This window comes from Puma concolor, chromosome B4 (assembly GCF_028749965.1).
Source record: "Puma concolor isolate L17-30 chromosome B4, mPumCon1.1.hap2, whole genome shotgun sequence".
NCBI lineage: Eukaryota > Metazoa > Chordata > Mammalia > Carnivora > Felidae > Puma > Puma concolor.
This window is the reverse complement of record NC_141673.1, coordinates 89,066,030-89,090,809: the sequence shown is the minus strand read 5'-3', so window position 1 is coordinate 89,090,809 and position 24,780 is coordinate 89,066,030. Positions and strand designations below refer to the sequence as shown.

The following is a 24,780-nucleotide window of genomic DNA, read 5'->3' as shown; positions in this document are numbered from 1 at the left end:
GATTAGGAAAGTTTTAAGCTATTACTTCTTCAAATAAAATTTCTGCCCCCCTTTACTCTTTCCTCTTCTTCTGAAACTTCTATAATATGAATGGTAATAAATTTGATGGAGCCACTGAGTTCTTTAAGTCTATTCTTGGGTTGTATAATTCTTTCTTTTGTTCACTTTCATTATTTTCCATTATTTTGTCTTCTAGGTCACTAATTCATCCCTCTGCTTCTTCCAGCCTGCTGTTCATTACATCAAGCCTGCTTTCAATATCATTTATTGATTCTTCATCTCTGATTGATACTTTTTTTTTAACTCTTTCATCTCTTTTGTAAGGGTCTCACTGATGTCTTCTTTTCTCAAGCCCAGTGGCTATCCTTATGATCATTGCTTTAAGTTCTCCATTAGGAAGGTTATTTATATTTGTTTTGCTTAGCTCTCTGGCTGTGGCCTTAGCTTGTTTTTTTTATTTGTGATAAATCCCTCTGTCTTCTGAGAAAATGTTCCTCTGACAATATCTGACACTATAACTTTTAAGGATTATTTTTTTCTAATATTATACTTTCATCCTTTGACACAGATACTTGTTTTTCAGAGAGAATTTAGTCACCAGGTTTGAACTGCTAAAAAAAAATTCCAACAATCTTTGTTACATGATTTTTAATAAACTGACTCAGTTTTTCAGTATTCTGAACAAAATGAGCAAATATATTACTTGAGTAATAAAGCAGAAAACAAATTGATAGTAGGTGATGGCATAGTAATGAGTAATCTATTTTTAAAACAATCATGTCTGGAATGAATAGGAAAAGTTAAAGAACAGTTAAAGAAAAGAAAAATTCTTTAAGGAAAAGTTAAATAATTAGAAGACATCAGCTTCTTTACATAAAAATGATGAACTTGAATAAAGTATTTAAATAGTCATGTAAGCAGGATAAGAATTTCAGTCTCTAACCCCAATAACAAAGCAGAAATTCAATGAAATTAAACAGATTTTCCTAATAGGAAATTTTTAAGATCAATTGGAAAAGGAGATGTGGGATATATACCCTTATTTCACATGAGTTAAAAGAGAAATTGCTATTTTAACATAAAAAATAAAACTGGGTCTAATATCCTGTTTTGAAGGTTGTTATAAATGTCCTCTGAGGAAAATTTCAAGTGCCGTAGATGCCTCAGAAATATCATCAGTGAACATTTTTTTATCTTGGGTAAAAAAAAATTGAGGTTCATAAAGATAAGAAAAAATTACGCACTTACCCCTATTGATTTTAAAAGCAGTTCGGTTATGTGTATTCCACAACTCTGGGAAGCATGATATAATAGGGCATTACAATTTAGTTTTCAACTCATTATCATTCAAAACTTTGGAATTTTGGTCCATATCTTTACACTCATTTTCCTTCTTTGTAGTTTTTGCCTCTGTAAGCATAGTTCCTGAAGAGGCATTTTCACCAGGTAGATGACGATTCTTCAAAATATTTAGGATTAAAAAGGCTGGGATATAGCTTAATCCTCTTAGAGCTGCTGGCAAACCAAGGTAGATGTATCTATAAAAAAAATGTTTTTAAATATTAAGCTTACATAGTGTGGTGAGTACAAGCTAGTTTTGAATATCTTTAATTATTAATATTTCATTCCCATGAGGACAATAGCACCTGTTTTGCATGTCAATCTTATATAAGCAACTTTGCTGAACTCACTTATTGTTTGTTAAATTTTTTTTTGCAAATTTTCATCTAGAAAATTCACACTTATTTTCTTTTCTTATCTTTGGGTTTTTTAAATCTTTTTACAACAAATTGAACCTCTGGTTTGAATGCAATACTGATAATGGCAGCAGTTGTATTCTAGTATTTAATAAAATGCTTCCAAAGAATAACCACCAATTGTATTATATTATATATTCTGTGGGGGTCTTTTTCATGGCTTTTTAAAAAAGGTTTATTTATTTTAAGAGAGGGAGAGAGATAGAGAGAGAATCGCAAGCAGGCTCCATGCTCAGTATGAAGCCTGACACGGTGTTCAATCTCACAACTATGAAATCATGACCCGAGCCAAAATCAAGAGTTTAACACTTAATCAGCTGAGGCACCCAGGCGCCCCTGGATGATTTTACTCAGATTAAGAAAGTTCCTCTTCTATTCTGAATTTGCTCAGAGTTTCAATTATGAATGCATCAAGTATCACCAGATTATTTTTGTTCCTATAGTTAGCAGAACATCAAGGATTTTGCCCCCTTAATTGTGATAATAGAGTATATTAGGTTAATAGATTTTTCTGATGTTGAACCATCCTTGCATGACTAAACTCTATTAGTGAGGTTTTATACATTATTACATTTGATTTATTTTTAGAATTTTTGCATGTGTATTTATAAGTTAAGTCAGCCTATATTTTTTCCTTATGCTGAACTTGTCCAATCTGAATATCAAGACTGGACACTTGTATTGTTTGACTTTTTTTCTGTTATCAACAATACTGCAGTAAACCTCCTTTTACATGTCTCCCTGTGTATGTTAGCAAGATTTTCTCTAAAATGTCTCAGGGTCTTAGAGTACCCAACTTAGCAATTGTCCAGACGTTTTCTTCAATAGTTTTTATTTACTACCAACATTCTTTATAGTCTATAGTGTCTTCTGTCATAAAGAAAATTTTTAGATTTACATTTAGTGATATTGGCTCCTTTCTTGCTCTTTGGTTTGTGTGTGTGTGTGTGTGTGTTTTTTTTTTCAACTCAAACCCAAAGCAATAAGGATCAGAGATATGTGGCTGTGTTGTTGCTGTAAACAACCAATCTACTATTGGTTTAATTGTTATTTCTTTGTAAGTCACCTATTTATTTCTCTGGTAATTTTTATATTCATTTTTCTTTATCTTGAATGTTTATAATTTTACTCTGATATGCTCATTTATATATTTTTTGACTATGCCTTTAAAATGTATTTTGAAGTGAAAATTCATGCCTCAAATTGTAGAAAATTCTAAGCCATTAATTTTTTTAAATTTATATCTGCCATTTCCTCTATTCTTTTTCTAGAAATTTTTTTTTGAGGTGTATGTTTTAATTGTTAATTGGTCTTTAATATTACATAGGTGTTTAATTTGTTGAATCAGTTCACATTGTTGATCTACATTCTAGATAAATTCTTCTGTACTCTCTTCCAGTTCACCAATTCTCAACTGTATTGCCTTCAAATTTATTATATACTTAGGATTCCTTTTATTATCTCAATAACATGCATTTAATCTATAATGTTCCTGAGTTCTTCTTAATATTCTTATTTCTGCTTGATTTTCCTATCATTTCTTGTTAACTTTTAATGGATATTATGCCATTTATTAATTTTAATCCTATTGAGCTGGTTAAGCATACTCATTTTAAAGTCTTTGTCAAACTCCTACATTATATGAAATTTAATCAGGAATGAAGTCATGTTTCATTGGGAATTTGCTTATCTTTTTTAGCATTAGATTTGTTCATGTTTTTTTTTCAGAATTTTTAATTTTTTTTTTAATTTACATCCAAGTTAGTTACCATATAGTGCAACAATGATTTCAGGAGTAGATTCCTTAATGCCCCTTACCCATTTATCCCATCCCCCCTCTCACAACCCCTCCAGTAACCCTCTGTTTGTTCTCCATATTTAAAAGTCCCTTCTGTTTTGTCCCCCTCCCTGTTTTTATATTATATGTTTCCCTTCCCTTATGTTAATCTGTTTTGTCTCTTAAAGTCTTCATATGAGTGAAGTCATATGATATTTGTCTTTCTCTGACTGATCAATTTCACTTTGCATAAGTGTTGCAAATGGCAACAGTAGTTGCAAATGGTAAGATTTCATTCTTTTTGATTGCCTAGTAATACTCCATTGTATATATCTACCACCACTTCTTTATCCATTCATCCATTGATGGGCATTTGGGCTCTTTCCATACTTTGGCTATTGTTGGTAGTGCTGCTATAAATATTGGGGTGCATATGTCCCTTTGAAACAGCACACCTGTATCCTTTGGATAAATACCTAGTAGTGCAATTGCTGGGTCGTAGGGTAATCCTACGATTTAATTTTTTGAGGAACCTCCATGCTGTTTTCCAGGGTGGCTGCCCCAGCTTGCATTCCCACCAACAATGCAAAAGAGATCCTCTTTTCCGCATCCTTGACAGCATCTATTGTTGCCTGAGTCGTTCATGTTAGCCATTCTGACAGGTGTCAGGTGGTATCTCATTGTGGTTTTGATTTGTATTTACCTGATGATGAATGATGTTGAGCATTTTTTCATATGTTTGTTGGCCAACTGGATGTCTTCTTTGGAGAATTGTCTATTCATGTCTTTTGTCCATTTCTTTACTGGATTATTTGTTTTGTGGGTGTTGAGTTTGATAAGTTCTTTATAGATTTTGGATACTAACCCTTTATCTGATATGTCATTTGCAAATATCTTCTCCCATTCTGTTGGTTGCCTTTTAGTTTTGCTGATTGTTTCCTTCACTGTGCAGAAGATTTTTATTTTGATGAGGTCCCAGTAGTTCATTTTTGCTTTTGTTTCCCTTGCCTCCAGAGACGTATTGAGAGAAGTTGCTGCGGCCAAGATCAAAGAGGTTTTTGCCTGCTCTCTCCTCAAGGATTGAGGCTTCCTGTCTTATGTTGAAGTCTTTCATCCATTTTGAGTTTATTTTTGTGTATGGTGTAAGAAAGTGGTCTGGGTTCATTCTTCTGCATGTAGCTGTTCAGTTTTCCTAGTACCACTTGCTGAAGAGACTGTCTTTATTCCATTGGATATTCTTTCCTGCCCTGTCAAAGATCAGTTGGCCATACATTTGTGGGTCCATTTCTGGGTTCTCTATTCCATTCTATTGACCTGAGTGTCTGCTCTTATGCCAGTACGATACTGTTTTGATGATTACAGCTTTGTAGTATAGCTTAAAGTCTGAGATTGTGATGCCTCCTGCTTTGGTTTTATTTTTAAAGATTGCTTTGGCTATTCGGGGTCTCTTCTGGTTCCATAAAATTTTAGGATTATTTCTTCTAGCTCTGTGAAGAATGCTGGTGTTACTTTGGTAGGGATTGCATTGAATATGTAGATTGCTTTGGGTAGTATCAACATTTTAACAATATTTGTTCTTCCTATCCAGGAGCATGGAATTTTTTCAATTTTTTTTTATCTTCTTCAATTTATTTCCTAAGCTTTCTATAGCTTTCAGTGTATAGATTTTTCACCTCTTCGGTTAAATTTATTGCTAGGTATTTTATGGGTTCTGGTGCAAATGTAAATGGGATTGATTCCTTGATTTCTCTTTCTGTTGCTTCATTGTTGGTGAATAGGAATGCAACCAATTTCTGTGCATTGATTTTATATCCTACAACTGCTGAATTCATGAAACAGTTGTAGCAGTTTTTTGGTGGAATCTTTTGGGTTTTCCATATAGATTGTCATGTCATCTGTGAAGAGTAAAAGTTTGACCTTCTCCTGGACAATTTGGATGCCTTTTATTTCTTTGTATTGTCTGATTGCAGAGGTTAAGACTTCCAATACTATGTTGAATAACAGTGGTGAGAGTGGACATCCCTGTCTCATTATGGAAAGCGCTCAGGTTTTCCCCATTGAGGATGATAATAGCATTGGGTCGTTCATATATGGCATTTATGATCTCGAGGTATGATCCTTCTATCCCTACTTTCTTGAGGGTTTTTATCAAAAAAGGATGCTGTTTTTGTCAAATGCTTTCTCTGCATCTATTGAGAGGATCTTATGGTTCTTGTCCTTTCTTTTGTTGATGTGATGAATCACGTTAATTGTTTTGTGGATATTGAAGAAGCCCTCTATCCCAGGTATAAATCCCACTTGGTCATGGTGAATAATTTTTTTTAAAGTATTGTTGGATCCAGTTGGCTAATATTTTGTTAAGGATTTTTGCATCCATGTTCATCAGGGAAATTGGTCTATAGTTCTCCTTTTTAGTGGGGTCTCTGCCTGGTTTTGTAATAAAGGTAATGCTGTTTTCATAGAAAGAGTTTGGAAGTTTTCCTTCCATTTCTATTTTTTGGAACAGCTTCAAAGGAATAGGCATTAATTCTTTCTTAAATGTTTGGTTGATTTCCCCTGGAAAACAATCTGGCCCTGGACTCTTGTTTTTTGGGAGATTTTTGATTACTAATTCAATTTCTTTACTGGTTATGGGTTTGCTCAAGTTTTCTATTTCTTCCTGTTTCAGTTTTGGTAGTGTATATGTTTCTAGGAATTTGTCCAATTCTTCCAGATTTCCCTTTTTATTGGCATATAATTGCTCATAATATCCTCATTATTGTTTCTATTTCAGCTGTGTTGGTTGTGATCTCTTTTTTCATTCTTGATTTTATTTATTTGGGTCCTTTCCTTTTTCTTTTTGATCAAACTGACTAGTGTTTTATCAATTTTGTTAATTCTTTCAAAGAACCAGCTTCTGGTTTCATTGATCTGTTCTGCTGTTTGTTTGTTTGTTTGTTTGTTTGTTTTTATTTTGATAGCATTAATTTCTGCTCTAATCTTTATTATTTCCTGTCTTCTGCTGTTTTCAGGTTTTATTTTCTGTTCTTTCTCCATCTCTTTAAGGTGTAATGTTAGGTTGTGTATCTGAGACCTTTCTTCCTTTTTTAGGAAGGCCTAGATTGCTATATACTTTCCTCTTATGACCGCCTTTGCTGTGTCCCAGAGTTTTGAGGTTGTGGTGTTATCATTTTCATTGGTTTCCATATAATTTTTAATTTCCTCTTTAACTTCTTGGTTGGCCCATACATTTTTAGTAGGATGTTCTTCAGTCTCCAAGTATTTGTTACCGTTCCAAATTTTTTCTTGTGGTTGATTTTGAGTTTCATGGTATTGTGGTCTGAAAACATGCACGGTATGATCTCGATCTTTTTGTAGTTGCTGAGGGCTGATTTGTATCCCAATATGTGGTCTATTCTGGGGAACGTTCCATGTTCACTGGAGAAGAATGTACATTCTGCTGCTTTAGGATGAAATGTTCTGAATATATCTGTTAAGTCCATCTGGTCCAAGTGTAATTCAAAGCATTGTTTCCTTGTTGGTTTTTTTATTAGATGATGTGTCCATTGCTGTGAGTGAGGTGTTGAAGTCTCCTACTATTATGGTATTACTACCAATGAGTTTCTTTATGTTTGTGATTGATTTATATATTTGGGTGCTTCTTCATTTGGCACATAAATGTTTACAGTTGTTAGGTCTTCTTGGTTGATAGATCCCTTAATTATGATATAATGCCCTTCCTCATCTCTTGATACAGTCTCTATTTTAAAGTCTAGATTGTCTGATATCAGTATGGCTACTCTGGCTTTCTTTTGTTGACCATTAGCATGATATATGGTTCTCTGTCCCCTTCCTTTCAATCTTAAGTTATCTTTAGGTCTAAAGTGGGTCTCTTGTAAATAGCATATAGATGGATCCTGTTTTTTTATCCATTCTGTTACCCTGTGTCTTTTGATTGGAGCATTTAGTCCATTGACGTTTAGAGTGAGTACTGAAAGATATGAATTTATTGCCATTATGCTGTTTGTAGAGTTGGAGTTTCTGGTGGTGTTCTCTGGTCCTTTCTAATATTTGTTGTTTTTGGTATGTATGTATGTATGTATGTATGTATGTATGTATGTATGTATTTCATCTTTTCTCCCCTCAGAGAGTCCCCCTTAATATTTCTTGCAGGACTGGTTTAGTGGTCACAAACTCCTTTAAGTTTTGTTTTGGAAACTTTTTATCTCTGCCTCTATTTTGAATGACAGCCTAGCTGGATAAAGAATTCGTGCCTGCATATTTTTCTGATTCAGCACATTGAATATATCCTGCCACTCCTTTCTGGCCTGCCAAGTTTCTGTGCATAGGTCTGCTGCAAACCTGATCCATCTTCCCTTGTATGTTAGGGACTTTTTTTCCCTTGCTGCTTTCATGATTCTCTCCTTGCCTGTGTATTTTGTGAATTTGACTATGATATGCCTTGTTGATGGTTAGTTTTTGTTGAATCTAACGGGAGTCCTCTGTGCTTCCTGGATTTTGATGTCTCTGTCTTTCCCCAGGGTAGGAAAGTTTTCCACTATGATTTGCTCATATAACCTTTCTACCCCTTTTTCTCTCTCTTCATCTCTGGGACCACTATGATTCTGATGTTCTTCCTTCTTAATGAGTCACTGATTTCTCTAATTCTTAAATAGTGCTCTTTTGTCTTAATCTCCCTCTTTTTTTTTCTGCTTCATTATTCTCCATAAGTTTGTCCTGTATCGCTGATTCTCTGTTCTCCCTCATAGATCCTTGCCGCCACAGCATCCATTTGAGATTGCAACTCAGTTATAGTATTTTTTATTTCATCCTGACTAGCTTTTACTTCTTTTATCTCTGCAGAAAGGGATTCTAATCTATTTTCCACCCCAGCTAGTCTTCTTATTATCGTGATTCTAAATTCTGGTTCAGACATCTTGCTTGTATCCGTGCCGGTTAAGTCCCTGGCTGTCATTTCTTCCTGCTCTTTCTTTTGGGGTGAATTCCTTCATTTAGTCATTTTGAAGGGAGAAAAGGAATTAATGAGGTAGAAAAAATTAAAATTAAAAAAATATTAAAGTTAAGACATTAAAAACAAAGAACACACACACACACATACAAATCGAATAAATGATGCTAGATCCTAAGTGTGTTTTGGTCTTGGTGTTGAAAGTAGCTTGATAGATTAGAGAAAAAAGGGGAGAAAAAAAGAAATCATTTGAAGATTTGAAAAAATGAGTACGCTGAAGTAGACTAAAATGAAATGATCAAAGTAAATTAGAATTTGAAAAAAAAAATAAACAGAGTAAAAAATATAGTAGAAAAAATTAAAAATATTTTTAATAAAAATTGAAAATAAAAATGATTTTTTTCTCTTTCTGTATTCAAGAAAACAGAAACGAAAAAGAGAAAAAAGAAAGAAAATTGAATAGTTTGACTGTCTAACAGACTGAAATATGACTGAAATTACTTCGTTTTCCCCTAGAAGTCAAACTATGAAGCATTTTATAGTCCATAAACTAAGTAGGTGGTGAGGCTTGTGTTCTTAAAGACAGAGGTTGGCCCAGTTGGGCAGGGCTTAGTGTACTGGCTCCATTCTCCACTAGATGGCGCTGTTAGCCTACTGGGGTCGATTGTTGTGGTGCTTGCAGGTGTGTATGCACATACATGGAAGCGGTGAAAATGGTGTCACCCAGCTACCCGTCTCTAGTGTTGGAACTCTGTTTTCTGCAACTAGCAATCATGCATCCGTCCTCTGTCTTCAGCTTTTGTCCATTTCCTGCTTTTTCACTGTCTGTGACCAAGCTCCAGGCAGTACCTCTCTCCTGAGTTTTATCTCCGATGCGACTGTTTTCCCAAGCCCCTTACTTCTGTGCAGCTTTGACCCATTCAGCCCCTCTGCGGGAGGGTCTCACTGAGCAATGGCCAAATGTTGGCTGCACCCAGGAATGCTTGCTGGACCCTGCTGCTGCTGGTGCCCTGAGACTGTGGCCAGATGCCAGCCCACCCCAGAAAAAGTTCACAAGATAGTGTAGCAGCAGCATTTCAGGGATTATGGAAAATCACAACACACATCTGGCACCAGGCTTCACCCTTAACGACCTTGTTCCAACACCAGCGAATGTGGCCGCCTTCTGGGGCCTGCTGAGCCCGGGTGGCCTCACAGCCTTTACCAAATGTCCTTCCAGCAGTGGAATTGCTTCTCCCCATGTGGCCTGAGAACCTCCTGGACCCCACTCTGCTCCTTGGGATTTGCTCTTTCCACCAGAGCACCGTCAGGTATCAAGCTGCAGAGTTCAGACTCTGTGCTCCTCCTGTTTACAGTCGTAATGGAATTTAAACCCTCTCCTTACTCGTTTCTTTTTACTTCAGTCCCTGTGGCTGTTTCCAATTTTCCTCTTTTCCTCCAGCTGCTTTTGGGGAGGGGTGCTTTTCCCATATTTTCCCCCTGTCTCTGTCTTCTCTCCACACAAAAAAGCAGCTTCCTGCCCTCTGTGGCTTCTGTCTTCCCAAGTTCACCACTCCATGTCACATACCTGCTGAATTCTGTGGTTCAGGTTGTGCAGATTGTGTGTTAATCCTCAGATCAGTTTTCTAGGTGCGCAGGATGGTTTAGTGTTTGTCTGACTGTATTTCATGGATGCAAGACACTCAAAAAACTTCCATGCTCTTCTGCCATCTTGGCTCCTCTTATTCATGTGTTTTTAAGTTTTAGCTTGCAAAACTAAACAATTTTTAATGTTTTGTTGTTGTTTTTGTTGACTGTTTGTTCTGGTTTTCTTCCTGTGTATTTATTCTTCCAAATTTGTTCTGTTTGCTCTTTCTCTGTATTTAGTCTTCTAAATCTAATAGCTTTCCCTTTGTTCCTGAGGCCAGACTGAGTTTTTATAAGGGTGATTTTTTTATAGTGATACTGGGATTAATCACAAGGAGAACAGATTGTTTGGTCTGGTTCTTGGATATATCTATGTCTTAGTTCCTCCTTAGTAACATAACAATGATGTGTTAAAGAGATTCTTTTAAAACCTCTTTTACAGAGAGGTTTGTATTTGTTTCCTAGGACCTCTATAACAAAGCATCACAAACTTGAGGGCTTAAAACAAAGTAAATTTATTCTCTCACAGTTCTGGAGGCTAGAAATCTGAAGCCAAAGTTTGCTTCCTCAGTAGACTCCAGGAAAGAATCCTTCCTTGACTCTTCCTACCTACAGGCAGCAATCCATAGCATTCCTTGTTTTGTAGATGCAACACTGCAATCTCTACCTCTGCCTTCACACAGGATTCGTCCCGTATATATGTGTCTCTATGCCTCTTTTCCTCTTCTTATAAGGACACTGGTGATTTGATTTAGGGCCCACTCTAATCCAGAAGAACCTCATCTTAATTTCACTAATTTAAAGACTTATTTACAAACAAATTATTTCCAAATAAAGTCATATACTGAGGTTATGAGTGGACATGAAATTTTGAGGGACACTACTCAACCCAGTTCATGGGTGTTCAACACCACCTCATGGATTAAGCACTGAATCTGGATCTAATCTCTTGACTCCTTGGAAGTACTTTATTTTTTCTTTGGAAACTGATCACCCAGAAACCACTTCCTGTTTCTAGGCTTAGAGGCTTTGCATTAGCCTTTGTATTCAGCTTTTATTTATTCCTTTATGTTTCTGTTCAATTTCTACTTCAGGAAAACTGGATGTCCAGAATGATGTTTATATTATCTTTTTTTTTTAATTTTTATTTTAGAGACAGAGAGAGCACAAATGGGGGAGGGGCAGAGAGAGCCAGAGACAGAATCTGAAGCAGGCTGCAGGCTCTGAGCAGTCAGCACAGAGCCTGACGCGGGGCTCGAACCCACAAACCGTGAGATCACGACCTGAGCTGAAGTCAGGCGCTTAACCGACTGAGCCACCCAGGTGCCCCATATATTATCTTTGAACGCAGATATATCCCTTTCAAATTTAAAATGATATCTATTGTTCTTATTTGGAATAAGAAATATATCAATACATAACTTATTGAGCTACTTATCAGGCTTTTCTACCTATTTGAAATTACATTGTTGTCCTTTTTATAAATAATGAGTTCATTAATTTTTAGTCTTTAAAAAAATATGTATATATACATATAAAGTTCTAAATATACTTTTGAGTATTGTTTTAGCTTTGTCCCACAAATTTTCCTCTGCAGTGCTTTCGCTGATATAGAGTTTTAGTTATTTCATTATTTTTATTATAATTTATGCTTTGACCTGTAAGTAATTTCAAATGTGAGGTTTTGGGAACATTTTATCATAGATTTCTAATTGCATTGCATTATGGACAGAAAACAATGGTTGTAAGGTATCAAACTTTTTTTTTTTAACTTTGTGACATTAGACTTAGTTGTAATGTTTTTTATAGGCTTGAGAAAAAATATATATATTCTATTGGTTATGGTTTTTTAAATTGCTGTATAGCTATTAGATAACTCTTGTATAATTTGGTGATTCAAATTTTTCTGTATCCTCAGTAACTTTTTGCCTATATTTTATATTTCCTTTTGGAAAAGTGTGTTGAAATTTTCAACTCTGTAGATTTCTTCTTGTAATTTTGTAAATTTTTTGTTTTATATATTTCAGATTAGGTTGATAAATATATATGGGTTGATGACTGTTACATATTATTGAGAAAGTGTTTTTTTATTACTAAGTAATATCCTTATTTAACTGTTAATCCTTTTCACCTTAAATTCTATTTTGTCTTACAGTCATTAATATAATCACAAAAGCTTGATTTAATATCTGCCTGGTATTTTTTTTCCTGACCTTTATCTTCAATCTTTCTTCACATATATATTTTAAGCTATGTCTTGTAAGCAACATATAGCTGGAATTTTGAAAACACTGAAACTCACATGAAAGTATCTTTTAAGCAAGTTCAGTTGGTTCACATTTATTATGAAACCTGATGTATTTAGGCTTATTTTTTCAACTTATTTTGTGTGCTTTTATTTTCCTATTTCTTACTTCCCTTGAATTGTCCTTAATCCTTTTATTCCTTTCTACTAGCTTGGAATAAATGTAAGTGGCCATCCTTATATCTTTACATTTTTGGCATAATTTAAAGTTAGTCAGTATTTCTATTCTTCGAACTGTAAAAGAGTCCTAGATTTTCCCTGGATTTTAAACTGACAGTTTAGCCTGACATAGTTGCATGGATGCTGGCTGGAGATACGGGACTTCCAGGCCAGAGACAAAGGACATTTTTACTCACAGTACAACAATCATCACAAGCTTCATGTTCAGGTTGGTTTTCCTTAACCTTCAAGTCCCAAAGAAATCACACCATGGGAAACCTATGTGAATTTTGTGCATACAATGGGTTTTGTTCACAGCTAAGAAAGCCTGAAATTAGGAAATCCCATTCTCTTAAACGGGTTGGAAGAAAATCTGCCAGCCTTAGAGAGAGTTATTACTTTTATCATCCTAGACAGCAAACTCTGCTCCATAGGAAAACATCATCTACATACTCCAAGATCATTTACTATTCAAATATCCTTGAAAAGATAGTCCAAAACAAAATCCTCTGCTAATAAGATATGCATAAATGTAAGAGACCCATGGAGAACTGTTTACCAACAATATCCACCTCCTGTTTCTACTCTACACCATCTGGTAAATTTTCTCACGAGTACACTTTATCAGCCACTCTAATTAATCTGACTGATAGAGGATGCTAACAAATAAAATCATCTTGTCTAAAATAACATTTAATTAAGGCTACTATCAACAGGAATCTTGGCAGCAGGATGAGGCCAATCTATACCAGTGATCCTCAGTGTTTCTCAACTGTGAAGGTATGTACGCGGGCCCACCTTCACATTACCTCTGAAGAGCTTTTGGGGAACAGAGAACTGATGAAAACATGAATCTTATGTTGTCTGCTCTCTTCACAGTACTTGCCATATATCCTTTTACTAATCAAAATAAGACCTTAGAATGTTTTAAACAATGCTAAATTGTTTTTTAGTAAATGAAAGCATTTTTGTACTTTCAATTTTGTACGATCAAGAGAAATTGATACAGATCTAAACAGAATTCAGGTCTCCAGATAAAAAAGAATATGGAAATAGAGCAAATGGAAGTATTTTGTTCAAAAACACATTATGTTGAGTTTTGTTTAAAATCAGATTTATACTAACAAAAGAATAAGACTTTATGAGACATGAAGAATTTTGTGTCAGCAAAATTTAACGAAGAAGGAAAAATATTTCAAAAAGTAGAGGTAGATGTAAAAAGAAGTAAAGATTCAGGCTAGTAAGATGCTGAAATGATGTAGGATGCAATGAGGATACTTTAAAGAGTAATATAATTTTTAAAGGTAGTTTATGTATAGCTATTAACTTCAATAATGCGTTGATTGCAAACAATTTAACAAAGATTATTTTGAAAGGCTAGGTTAAGGGAGTTATCCATGCTTATATTTACCAAGTAGTTTGAAAATATTGAGGAAATAAAATTCTGGTATATAAATAAGGAATAGAGATGTAATATTAGCATATGTTCTGGAAGCACAGCCAAAAGTAGTCTAGTAACTGAAAAAGAAAGTGTTATACATGAATGTTGTCGTTTTATGTACAGTCTGTGCTTAGAAAGCAATTCTTTAAAAAAAGATTATTATATTTACCTGAAATTGGCTGAATCATATATCCTGCATGCTCCTGACTCACCACATTTCAAAGTTCCCCAGTGTAAACATGTGGAATCCACTAAAGCTCCAAAATATATAGGTGCAGGAATTCCAGCTACAGTTAAAGAGGGGAGAAAAAAAAAAACATCAACAAGGTAAGAATTAAGGTACATTATTTTGTTTGTAAACATTTCCGTTTTCTCTATTTGTAGAATAAAGTATGAATAGAATGCTTTACATTTTATTTTTACATATCAGAAGTTGTTACTTTTACTATAACATTTCTAAGTTATAAAGGATAAGTAATGTGATGGATAAATGCAACATAAAAATCACTGATATTGAAAATCATTGAATTAATGACTCTATATTTTTTGTGCAATTTTTTGTACCAATCATGTATACATTTTACTTTAACAAAGTATTTTTTGTTCATTTGCTTTTCAAATCTTCTAACAGCTGAAAAGCAAAATTAAGTTCAGATAGGTCTTTTTCAAGAAAAAGGGGAAATTCTCCATTTCTTCTTGTACCTTATTCTCATACAAATTACTAAGTGCTGCAAACAGAAGGGATATTTGCTAGACTTGGAGAGAATGATTTCATTTACTTGGTAGTTAATAGTGGTCTGATATGATGCTGGAAAAAAATAACAATTTTTACCAAATACTCTTGTGCAAAATGTATGTAACCCCACACCAAGAGACTTCTCTTCAGGCTTGATACACCTAAAAAATAAGTAAATTCATAAATAAAATGAAAATAGAGATTTAAACACTGTTGTAGTTTCTTTAAAAAGTTGTTTGTAAATGCTGGTAACACACTGGGCGCTAGAACATTTTTTTTGCATGCTCAGATCTTGGTTATCCAAGGCCTGATTATCCAGTTTGTCGTCTACACACGAGCCCTACTTTTGATTCTTGGCATTTTACCTATCATTTTTTTGCTCATTATTATCAGAAAATTATCAAAGAAGAAAATATTTCATATCAGTTTCTACCCCAGTATCCATTTATTGAAGCAGTAGTTCTTGATTAAACCTTCAGCCTAAAACAAGAATAATGCAACCCTAGCTGTATTTAAATTATTTGTATTAACAAAATACAGAAAAGCCAAGAATTATATAAATAAATGAAAGGCAGAAAGAAAACAAGGATAGAAATTTTCAAAGGAATGTGATGAAGAAATCCAAGGCAAACATATTTTAAGTGATTTGGTATCATTTCAAGAGTCACAAAGATGTCTCCATTCTCTCCAAAATCCCCACTCTTTTGCACTGTTGCCTGAAATTCCTATATGCAGAAATAGAGACTATAATTCTGCAGTGGACTTTCATGTGTCCCACTCACTCCAGCATCACCATGGCTAGCTCCTCAAAGAATTCACGTTGAGAGTTCTACTGTATTCCCTTTTCTTCCCTGACTAACTCAAAACTGAGAAAATAAAAGTAGCTTTCTTCACAAAAGCATACATTTTTAGCAAAAATGTCATCTTATTGGCATTTTCTTAACATAAATGTTTTACTGAATTTTCAGAAACCTTATAGATTGATCTAGACATTATCTACCTGACACATAGGTTATTTAGACAACATCAATGATTTTACTCGGAAGGAAGTAAGAGAAGCCAAGAGACTCAGCATGACCCTCTAGGTCCCATGGTTTCCATTTAATACAGAAAATAAGGCATTTAAGTTTTACTGAAGAATTTTTCTTTCCTCTCTATATCTAATATACTACTTAATGATCTCACAGAAATGTGAAATACTAATTTAAACTGTTATTATTTAAACTGTTGAAACAGTTTAAACTATTCTACAAACTCTATCATTGATTGGCATTGATAATAACAATTTCTAGAATCCAGGAATCAGAAAAGTTAGCATGCACATCATGGGAAAATGCTGAGAGAAATTCAAATTTTTCTTTAAATTTGCAGAATAACAATGATGTTGCATCCCTTTGCCATCGTGGTAGGAAATCCAGGGAGATCCCGCAAAAATAGAGACAACACAAGCATATTAACAAAAATCCAGGTATTCAATTATACAATATGACCCTGGAAAGAGGTGGGGAAAGAGAGGAGGGACATGAAGAGAGCATGATTAAGTACTTGTTTTATTAGGAGGTAGATATTAATACTGAAAAGTTTTAAAATTGATGAGCAAAACATAAGTATAATTAAGAATATCAATAATCAGTCTGACCATTTCAATAATCAAAGTAGCAGAAGAAAATCCAATATATACCATAGTTTCCTCTTATCTGTGGTTTCACTTTCCACAGTTTCAGTTACCCACATTGAACTGTGGTGTGGAAGCAGATATTTCTCCTTTTGACATATCAGATCAATAGCAGCTGAATGCTACAGTCTGTATATCACAAGAGCTCCATCATTCACCTCATTTCATCTCATCATGTAGTCATTTTGTCATCTCACATCATCTCAAGGAGAAAAAGGGTGAGTACAGCACAATGTGATATGTTGATAGAGACCAGATGCACTTAACTTTCATTATAGTATATTGTTATAATTGTCCTATTTTATTATTAATTATTGTTCTTAATCTCTACTGTGCCTAATTTATAAATTAAACTTTATCACAGTTATGTATCTTTAGGAAAAAATATCAAATATTTAGGGTTTGTTACTATCCATGGCTTCAGGCATCTGCTAGGGATCTTAAAATATGTCCCTTGCAGATAAAGGGGTACCACTGTACAATGGAAAGAAAAAAAAAGAAAAAAGAAAAAAAAGAAGTAAAAAGAAAGTCAAATAAATAGAGTATATTAAATAAAATAGCAAAAAGAGTCTTATCACAATAATTACAAGAAATCTAAATGAGGGGTACCTGGGTTGCTGAGTAGTTGTGTCCAACTCTTGCTTTTGGCTCATGCTTGATTTCACAGTTCATAAGTTTGAGCCCTGTATTGGGATCTGTGCTGTCAATGCAGAGCCTGCTTGGGATTCTCTGTCTCTCCCTCTCTCCCCCGCTTATACTCTCTCTCTCTCTTTTTCTCTCTCTCTCTCAAAATAAATAAACTTTTAAAAATAAATAAATAAATATAAATGAGCTAAATGTACCTATCTCAGATTATAAAATGATACCCAGCAAATTGTCTATGAAACAAAATGAAAGACTGAAGATTGAAAATAAAGGAAAGGGAAAAGATATAACAAGTAACAACGAACCAAAAGAAAGCTAGAACTTCCATTTTAATGAAAAACAAAATACAATTCCCTAAAAGAAATAACTAAAAGATAAAGAAAATTAAGTGATGCTAACAATAGAAATATAATGATCAAAGACACATTTTCATCATATAATATAGCCTCCAAATATATGAATTAAAAAACTGAGAGATTTATAGGGAGAAATACACCAGCAATATTTATAGATTTGAACATCTCTGAAAAACTGATGAATTAATGCAGGCAAAAACAAGAATACATTTACAAAATTTAGATAACACAATGCTTTACTTCAATCCAAGAGATATGGAACTATATACCCAAAATTCAGTTACACATTCTTTTCAAAAAGACATGAAATACTAAAAAAAAAATGCACTAGGCCCCAAATACAACGTTGATATTCCATCTCCCCAACCTGTAAATTTTCAGATTAAGTTGTCTGAACATAAAAATAGAATAATAATAATAAATTATACATATAGAAAGTTCTTAAAGATATGGAAATTATATAACACATTAATAAATAATCTTTGGTCTGGTGGGGCAAATCACTACAAAATAGAAATAAACTCCATAGAAAATACTAGTTGAGGCATTGCTAAATCAATATTTGGAAAGAAATGTATAGATTTATGTACAGTAGTCAGAATGAACAAATGATCTAAGTATTAAACTGAAACAGTTGGATAAGGAAAAACAGAGCAAGCCTAAAAGAAAAAAAAATCAAGAAGAGCAGGATTACATGAAATAAAGATTAACAAAACCAAAACTCATTCTTTAAAAAGAGAAAAATAAAATAGACAAGCCTCTGACAACCATGATCAAGAAAAAGTAAAGAGGAGGCAAATAAAAAAAATACGTAAGAAGAAAAGAGAAATCCTTTCAGATACATCAGAGAATATCAGATAAGGAATATTATAAACACCTACATACAACAGGTTTAAGTAGAAATTTAAAATATGAATAGGCACTAATACTAAATAAATGAAAATAATAAATAGTATCACTGTCCCAACAAGACCAAAGTATAAATACTTTCACAGATGGATTTATATAGCTTTCAACAAATATTTAATGTAAGTAGTGCCAGAAATTAAAAAATAGAAAATTTATTAATTCATTTTGTGGGGCCTATGATGATTCCAAAACAAAAAAAGAATAAAAAGTAATATGTCTATTTTATTTATCAACATAGATGTAACAGTTTTAAATAAAGTATTATTTAAACAAACCAAATCATATATAAAAATATAATTAAGTATGGTTTTTTTCATCCATGCAAACAGTTCAACATGAAAATATCTACCATTTTATTTTACTACACCAAAAATATTGAGTAGAAAAATTATAGAATCATACATGCAGAAAAATACATCTAATAACATTTAATACCTATTTCATTATTAAAAACTTAGAAACTACATGAAAACTATATACTGAAAAATCTACAGCAAATATCATCATGGAAAAATGTGTATGTTTTCCATTAAGATTAGAAAAGTACAAGAATACTCGCTATTATCACTATCATTTCACATAGCTTTGGAGGTCCACGTTGATGCTTTAAGAAAAATTTAAAAGCCTAAGATGTGTAAGGTTTAGAAGTGAAGAGACAGGGGCACCTCAGTTGGTTAAGCGTCCAACTCTTGACTTTGGGTCAGGCAACGATTTCACGATTCGTGAATTCAAGTGCCATGTTGAGCTCTGTGCTGACAGCACGGAGCCTGCTTAGGATTCTCTCTCTCCCCCCTCTCTCTGCCCCTCCCTGCTCATGCTCTGTCTCTGTCTCTCAAAAATAAATAAATGTTAAAAAAAAAACAAAAACCACAAGACCATATGTAAAAGGTAAAGTTATAAAGCTATTAGGATAAAATTTAGGTGAATATTTGTATAGATTAGGAACATAAAAACATTTTTAAAATGTGACTCCCCAACACACAAACCCTAAGGGAAGAAAATTGTAAGATTTCAGTACAACAATATTTAGGATTTAATTTCATAAAAGAGAGTATGGAGAAATTAAAAGAAAGATGAGAGACTAGGAGATAATTGTATCATGTAAGCAATATTACATTAACATTTATAATTTAGACAATAATCAGCAAAATCACCAAGAAAAATATGTGACATATAATAGAAAATGAGCAAAGAAAATCAATAAGCATCTTGAATCAGAAGCCTAAATAGCTAAAAAATAAATTTTGAAGATGCCTAAACACACTGGATCAGGAAATCACATATTGAAACATCAGTGAACTACCATTTTACAGTCATTGGACTAGTCTAAGTCAGAATGTTAGATAATGTCAAGTGTTAGTGAGGCTGTAAGAAGGCAGGAACTCTCAAGTGGGGAAGGTGTGAGAACTCATACGTATACATACTAAGCAGTATTTGGTGAATGTATGTACTCGTGAGTCTTATGAACCAAAGCAAGATTTAAAGCACAATACCACACATGTGAATATAGGAACACATACTCACAAAAAGATGTTAGTATTTTACAAAAGAAAATACATATTTAAGTTCGTGTAGCTATCATATTAATATGGGTGGCTATGGTGAGAGGAGGTGAAAAATAGAATGAAAAAAGCAAAATCAAGAAAGAGTGAAAATTTGTCCCAGCCTATGAGGATAATGTGCTGTGAACTGAGAATCACAATGAACTTAACTCTGCTTCTAAGTTCCAATGAAATATGATGAAGAAAAGGGAGAAATGCAAATTTTATTTACTAGGGATGTTTACAATCGTTTACTAGACATGAAGAATGTTGGAATAACAAGAACACATGTATGCCACACCTAAGTCTGAATTTTAGCTCTACAATTTCCTAGTGTTGCAAAGCCCTTCATCATTTGTATCTAACAATAGCTTTGTAAAAGACTCAAGCATTTATTATTATGCCTATTGTTTATTTAAAATGAAGCTCAAGGGGCGCCTGGGTGGCTCAGTCGGTTAAACGGCCGACTTCGGCTCAGGTCATGATCTCACGGTCTGTGAGTTCGAGCCTCGCGTCGGGCTCTGTGCTGACAGCTCAGAGCCTGGAGCCTGTTTCAGATTCTGTGCCTCCCTCTCTCTGACCCTCCCCCGTTCATGCTCTGTCTCTCTCTGTCTCAAAAATAAATAAACGTTAAAAAAAATAATAAAATGAAGCTCAAATAAATCGAGGGACCTGTTTAAGTCCCTGTAGATACGAATTGGTGACACAGGCTCTGACAGCTTTGCACTCTGCTGCCCAGTAGTTTGAACCATCTGAAATGACTGCAAGGCAACCACTCTTTACCCATCAAAATGACCATTTCATATGGTTTACACTAAAATATAAATGTGTCTCCTCTTGTGTGAAACAATGAGAGGGTCACTAATTTAACTGCAAAATATAAAGAAGGAAAGATAGGGAGGAAAATGGCAAAATATGAATATTTATATTCCTATACTTTTAAAATTTTGTAAAATCTGACAATGCCTAGTGTTAAACTCTTAATAAATGATATATATGAGCACAGGATTCTTAGATAATGTGGGCTCCAGGGGGATTTCTTAGAAAAAGGCTCTTTAATAAAGAATCCAAAAGGAATATAAATAAAGAAAATATTTTCTGTACCTTAGGAGAACCATATATCCAGGTATGGCAGATAAAGAATAAATGAAACTGCCAACTGCTGACAAGATTAAAAAGTACTGGAGCATCATGGAACAGTCATGTCCTTTGTCACACAGCCCAAGAACTGCAGATGAATTTCCTGATGCTTGAATGCAGCTACAATTTTGGAATACCTATCAGAAAATAATATTATCCTATTTAAAGAAAGTAAAATTTTGAACACAAATCACAAATATTTTGTACATAGGCAACTGGATCAAGGCAGAGACCATTTATTCTCTTTTATTCTCATCTCCTTTGTGGTGCCTCTCAGGATTATAGCAAAACAAACTACTGAATGATGGTTTTAGAAAAATGGTATTTATTTCTAAATAAATAGAGTAAATTTGCAGTAACTCAGCTACCTTAAAGACAAGCCTTTTAAAAACACATATTCTTTTGTTACAAAATGAAGTATGACAAACAAAATTGTTTTGGAAGTCAGTTAAGATATTTAGATACTTACTAATAAAACTTTGTTTCAAAAATACAGTTTATTTCAAAAACAGAGTAAAGTAAGTCCTTTTAAAGTTTTTATGTTTCCAGATTTTAATTGGAATTAAAAGTTATATTTTACTTTATAACCAACCAACATTTAAATGTTGTAATATGTTTTTAGGCAAACAAAACAAAACCTAGTTACATTTTCTTAAAAGAGCTGTCAGAATGTGAAAAACACAGAAAGCACATGCAAGCATACATACGGGGGAAAAAAGGGAAAAAAAAGCAATTAGGTAAATAATTGATATCAAAACCACCAACTTTATCTCCATGATAAAAATATTTCAATCCAGAGTATTTTTAAAACAAATTACCTGAGTAATAATGCCAACAGCTATGAAATTAAATTTCAGTGATCGATGTCTGCTATACTCAAAAATTTTTTTTGATTAAAAATAAGATCAGTGGTCAGAGGTTTAAAATAAGATTTATGAAATAAAAGGTAAATCAAGTGAACATACAGAAAAATTTTACTTTTACTTTTATCAAATATGGCCCCAGTTCATGTGGGAATGTTCTAGTGCAATACATAAAAACAAAGTTTTGTGGGAAAAAGAAAGCCAACAGAATGTGTTACCATGTTTATTCCTGCTCCAACGGATGTCTCACAACCAGCAAGACAAGCTGACATATATGAAACACCATTGTTTCCACACACAGGATCCCATGTTTTAGTTGGACAGTTGCAATCCCTATTACAGTCAGCAAGAATGGCGTTTTCCATATATAAATCTTGTTGCATTCTGAAATAATTTAAAATAATTCATGGCTATTGAAAGATCATTTTCTTTTTCTTCTTTTCATCTTAATCCAAAATTATATTTCCTCTCCTTCCCAAAACAGAAACAGAAATCTTCCAACCATCAATGTGTGGCCTCAATACTATATCTCTGGCATAAAATATACCTACTTTGGTGATCACGTAGCCACTTTATCAATGATTTATTTCAGATAAAAAAATAGCCGATAAACAAGTATTAATTGAGTGTGTACCATATGGAAGGTATTTTTCCAGGTATTATTAGCACTCAAAAACGAAGATGACTTAATCCCTGTGGCTGATCCATATGGTAGCATTTAACAAGAGATCATATGTTATGAAAGCAAGCTTGAAGATCAAAATCTATAAATTCAGTTTATAATGCAGATATTAATTACATTTAGCTTCAGAAATCTAACTACTTGAGTAAATAAAGACATTCTTCTAGTATGAAGAGTGTCCAGGGGTTATCAAAATGGCAACACAGTTTGTTTTTGATGAATCTCCCTCATAAGAAGACCAATTAGCAGCTATCTATAGACAAGATACCATTGTGAAAATCCCAGAATCTGGGAATGAGGCTAATGCACCTTCCTGGAGCACAAAGACCTAGAAGGACCACATTGGAAGAGTAAGAGGAACAGTTAGACTCTGATCAAATTATGCATCCCCCAGGTCAGCACAACACCACAATGAGAAGACCTCCTTGGGTCTACAATTTCTCCAGTGGGAAAAGAGAGCCAAGGTAGACATCAAGTACCTTCAGCATTGTGGGATGTTACCCAGGAGGCCCATTCAGGTCTCACTTCATGAGGATGACTAGAAGAATCTGCAGGCTTCACTTATTAGGGATTCGATAGAGAAGGGGGACAGCGATTACAACAACCAGCACTCAGATCTTGATAGACAGTATCCTTACTTGCAGCACTATCCAAGTACAGATCCCAGCCAGTAGTCCTACTGATCTACAGAGCTGAATGATGGCTCCTTTTATCCAAGAAACTCAGTTGGCAGTTCTGCTTTATTTACAGTCAACAGACTATACTGGCTGTGGAGCCCATTCAGCTGCCACATCTGGGCAGGGAAGCAAATTCACAGGCTTCCCTAACTGCTGAGCATAGCCTCATGTTCCACCCACCCAGAAAGTGTGGCCAAAGAACCTAGGGAGTCATAGAGTCCATCCTACAGCCTGCTCAGTCTGGAAGCCAAGCAAATAGCCCTGCCCCATTGTTAAACATAACCTCTGGCCCCACATAACCAAGGAGCCTGAACAGTAACCTGGGAAGCCTCAGAGCCCAGACTACAGCACCACCCAGCAACAGAGCCCAGTCCTTGGCCTTACCCAATTGCTGAACACAGCCTGAAACCTTGATCAGGCAGGGAACCTATCCAGTGACTTTGTCAAATCATGGAACAAACCTAAAGCCTCACCTGATGAGAGAACCTGGAGAGCAATTCTGCCCAACCAGAAGATGCAGTTTCTAGTACCACCCTATTCTGGGGTACAACTAGAAGCCTCTCTCCTCTAGAGATTCTGGCCAGCAACTTTGTCCAACAGCAGAGCACAGTCAGCAGCTTACCTGATTATGAAGCCCAGTCTATGGCCCACCCAACTTCAGGGCACACCTGTGGCCCTTTCTGATTACAGAACACAGCCGGAGACCCAAGCTGACCAGGAGCAATTGCAAGCCCAGCCCATTGCTCTGACCAGTGGTAAAGTCCAACCAGTGGCATCATCCTGCCAGGGAATATAGCCTACAACCTTGTCCAACCAGAGATGATTGCAAAGATCTATCAGTGGTCCCACTGAACTGCAGAGCACAGTCAGCAGCCCTTCCCAATCAAAACGCCCACCGGTAGCCTCATTTGAATGTGTAACCCAGCCAAGAATCCCAAATAGTTTGAATTCAAAACTAAAGTACACAAAAACACGTAGTAATTAAACTGACAAAAGTCAGAGATGAAGAGAGAATTTTGAACACAGCAAGAGAAAAATTATTTGTCACTTCATGTGCATTCGCATAAGACTATAAGCAGATTTCTTTTTTTTTAAAATTTTTTTCAATGTTTATTTATTTTTGGGACAGAGAGAGACAGAGCATGAACGGGGGAGGGGCAGAGAGAGAGGGAGACACAGAATCAGAAACAGGCTCCAGGCTCTGAGCCATCAGGCCAGAGCCCGACGCGGGGCTCGAACTCGCGGACCGCGAGATCGTGACCTGGCTGAAGTCGGACGCTTAACCGACTGCGCCACCCAGGCGCCCCTATAAGCAGATTTCTTAACAGAAACTTTGCAGGTCAGAAGAGTGGGATAATATATTCAACATATAGAAAGACAAAACTCTCAATCAAGAATACTATACCTGGCAAAGCTGTCCTTCAGAAATGAAGGAAAGATAAAAATTTTCCCAAACAAAAGTTGAGGGAGTGCATCACTACTAGACCTGAATTACAAGAAATGCTAAGGGACATTCTTTAAACTGGAATAAAATGATGATAAA

At 34.7% G+C, this 24,780-nt stretch overlaps 2 protein-coding genes across 12 annotated transcripts in view; one reads left to right on the top strand and one right to left on the bottom strand.

Moving 5' to 3' along the window:
* Positions 1-631: 631 nt before the first annotated feature.
* Positions 632-24,780, bottom strand: part of SLCO1A2 (solute carrier organic anion transporter family member 1A2) — a 131,489-nt gene continuing 107,340 nt past the window's right edge. For 8 of the 11 annotated variants that reach the window (XM_086713932.1, XM_086713930.1, XM_086713933.1 and 5 more), the window contains 5 exons: positions 22,097-22,262; positions 20,980-21,152; positions 14,846-14,910; positions 14,183-14,300; positions 632-1,538 (listed from right to left, as the gene is read on the bottom strand). In XM_086713932.1, the coding sequence (XP_086570058.1) occupies positions 1,319-1,538; positions 14,183-14,300; positions 14,846-14,910; positions 20,980-21,152; positions 22,097-22,262 (742 nt within the window). In that variant the 3' untranslated portion in view covers positions 632-1,318. The remainder of the gene's footprint in view (positions 1,539-14,182; positions 14,301-14,845; positions 14,911-20,979; positions 21,153-22,096; positions 22,263-24,780) is intronic. The other 3 variants (XM_086713936.1, XM_086713938.1, XM_086713939.1) reach the window with 1 other exon arrangement.
* The window catches only part of IAPP (islet amyloid polypeptide), a 101,689-nt gene continuing 91,006 nt past the window's right edge, over positions 14,098-24,780 (top strand). Inside the window, exons 1-2 of the mRNA XM_025930710.2 lie at positions 14,098-14,340; positions 16,468-16,642. The gene's annotated coding sequence lies outside the window, so the exon portion shown is untranslated. The remainder of the gene's footprint in view (positions 14,341-16,467; positions 16,643-24,780) is intronic.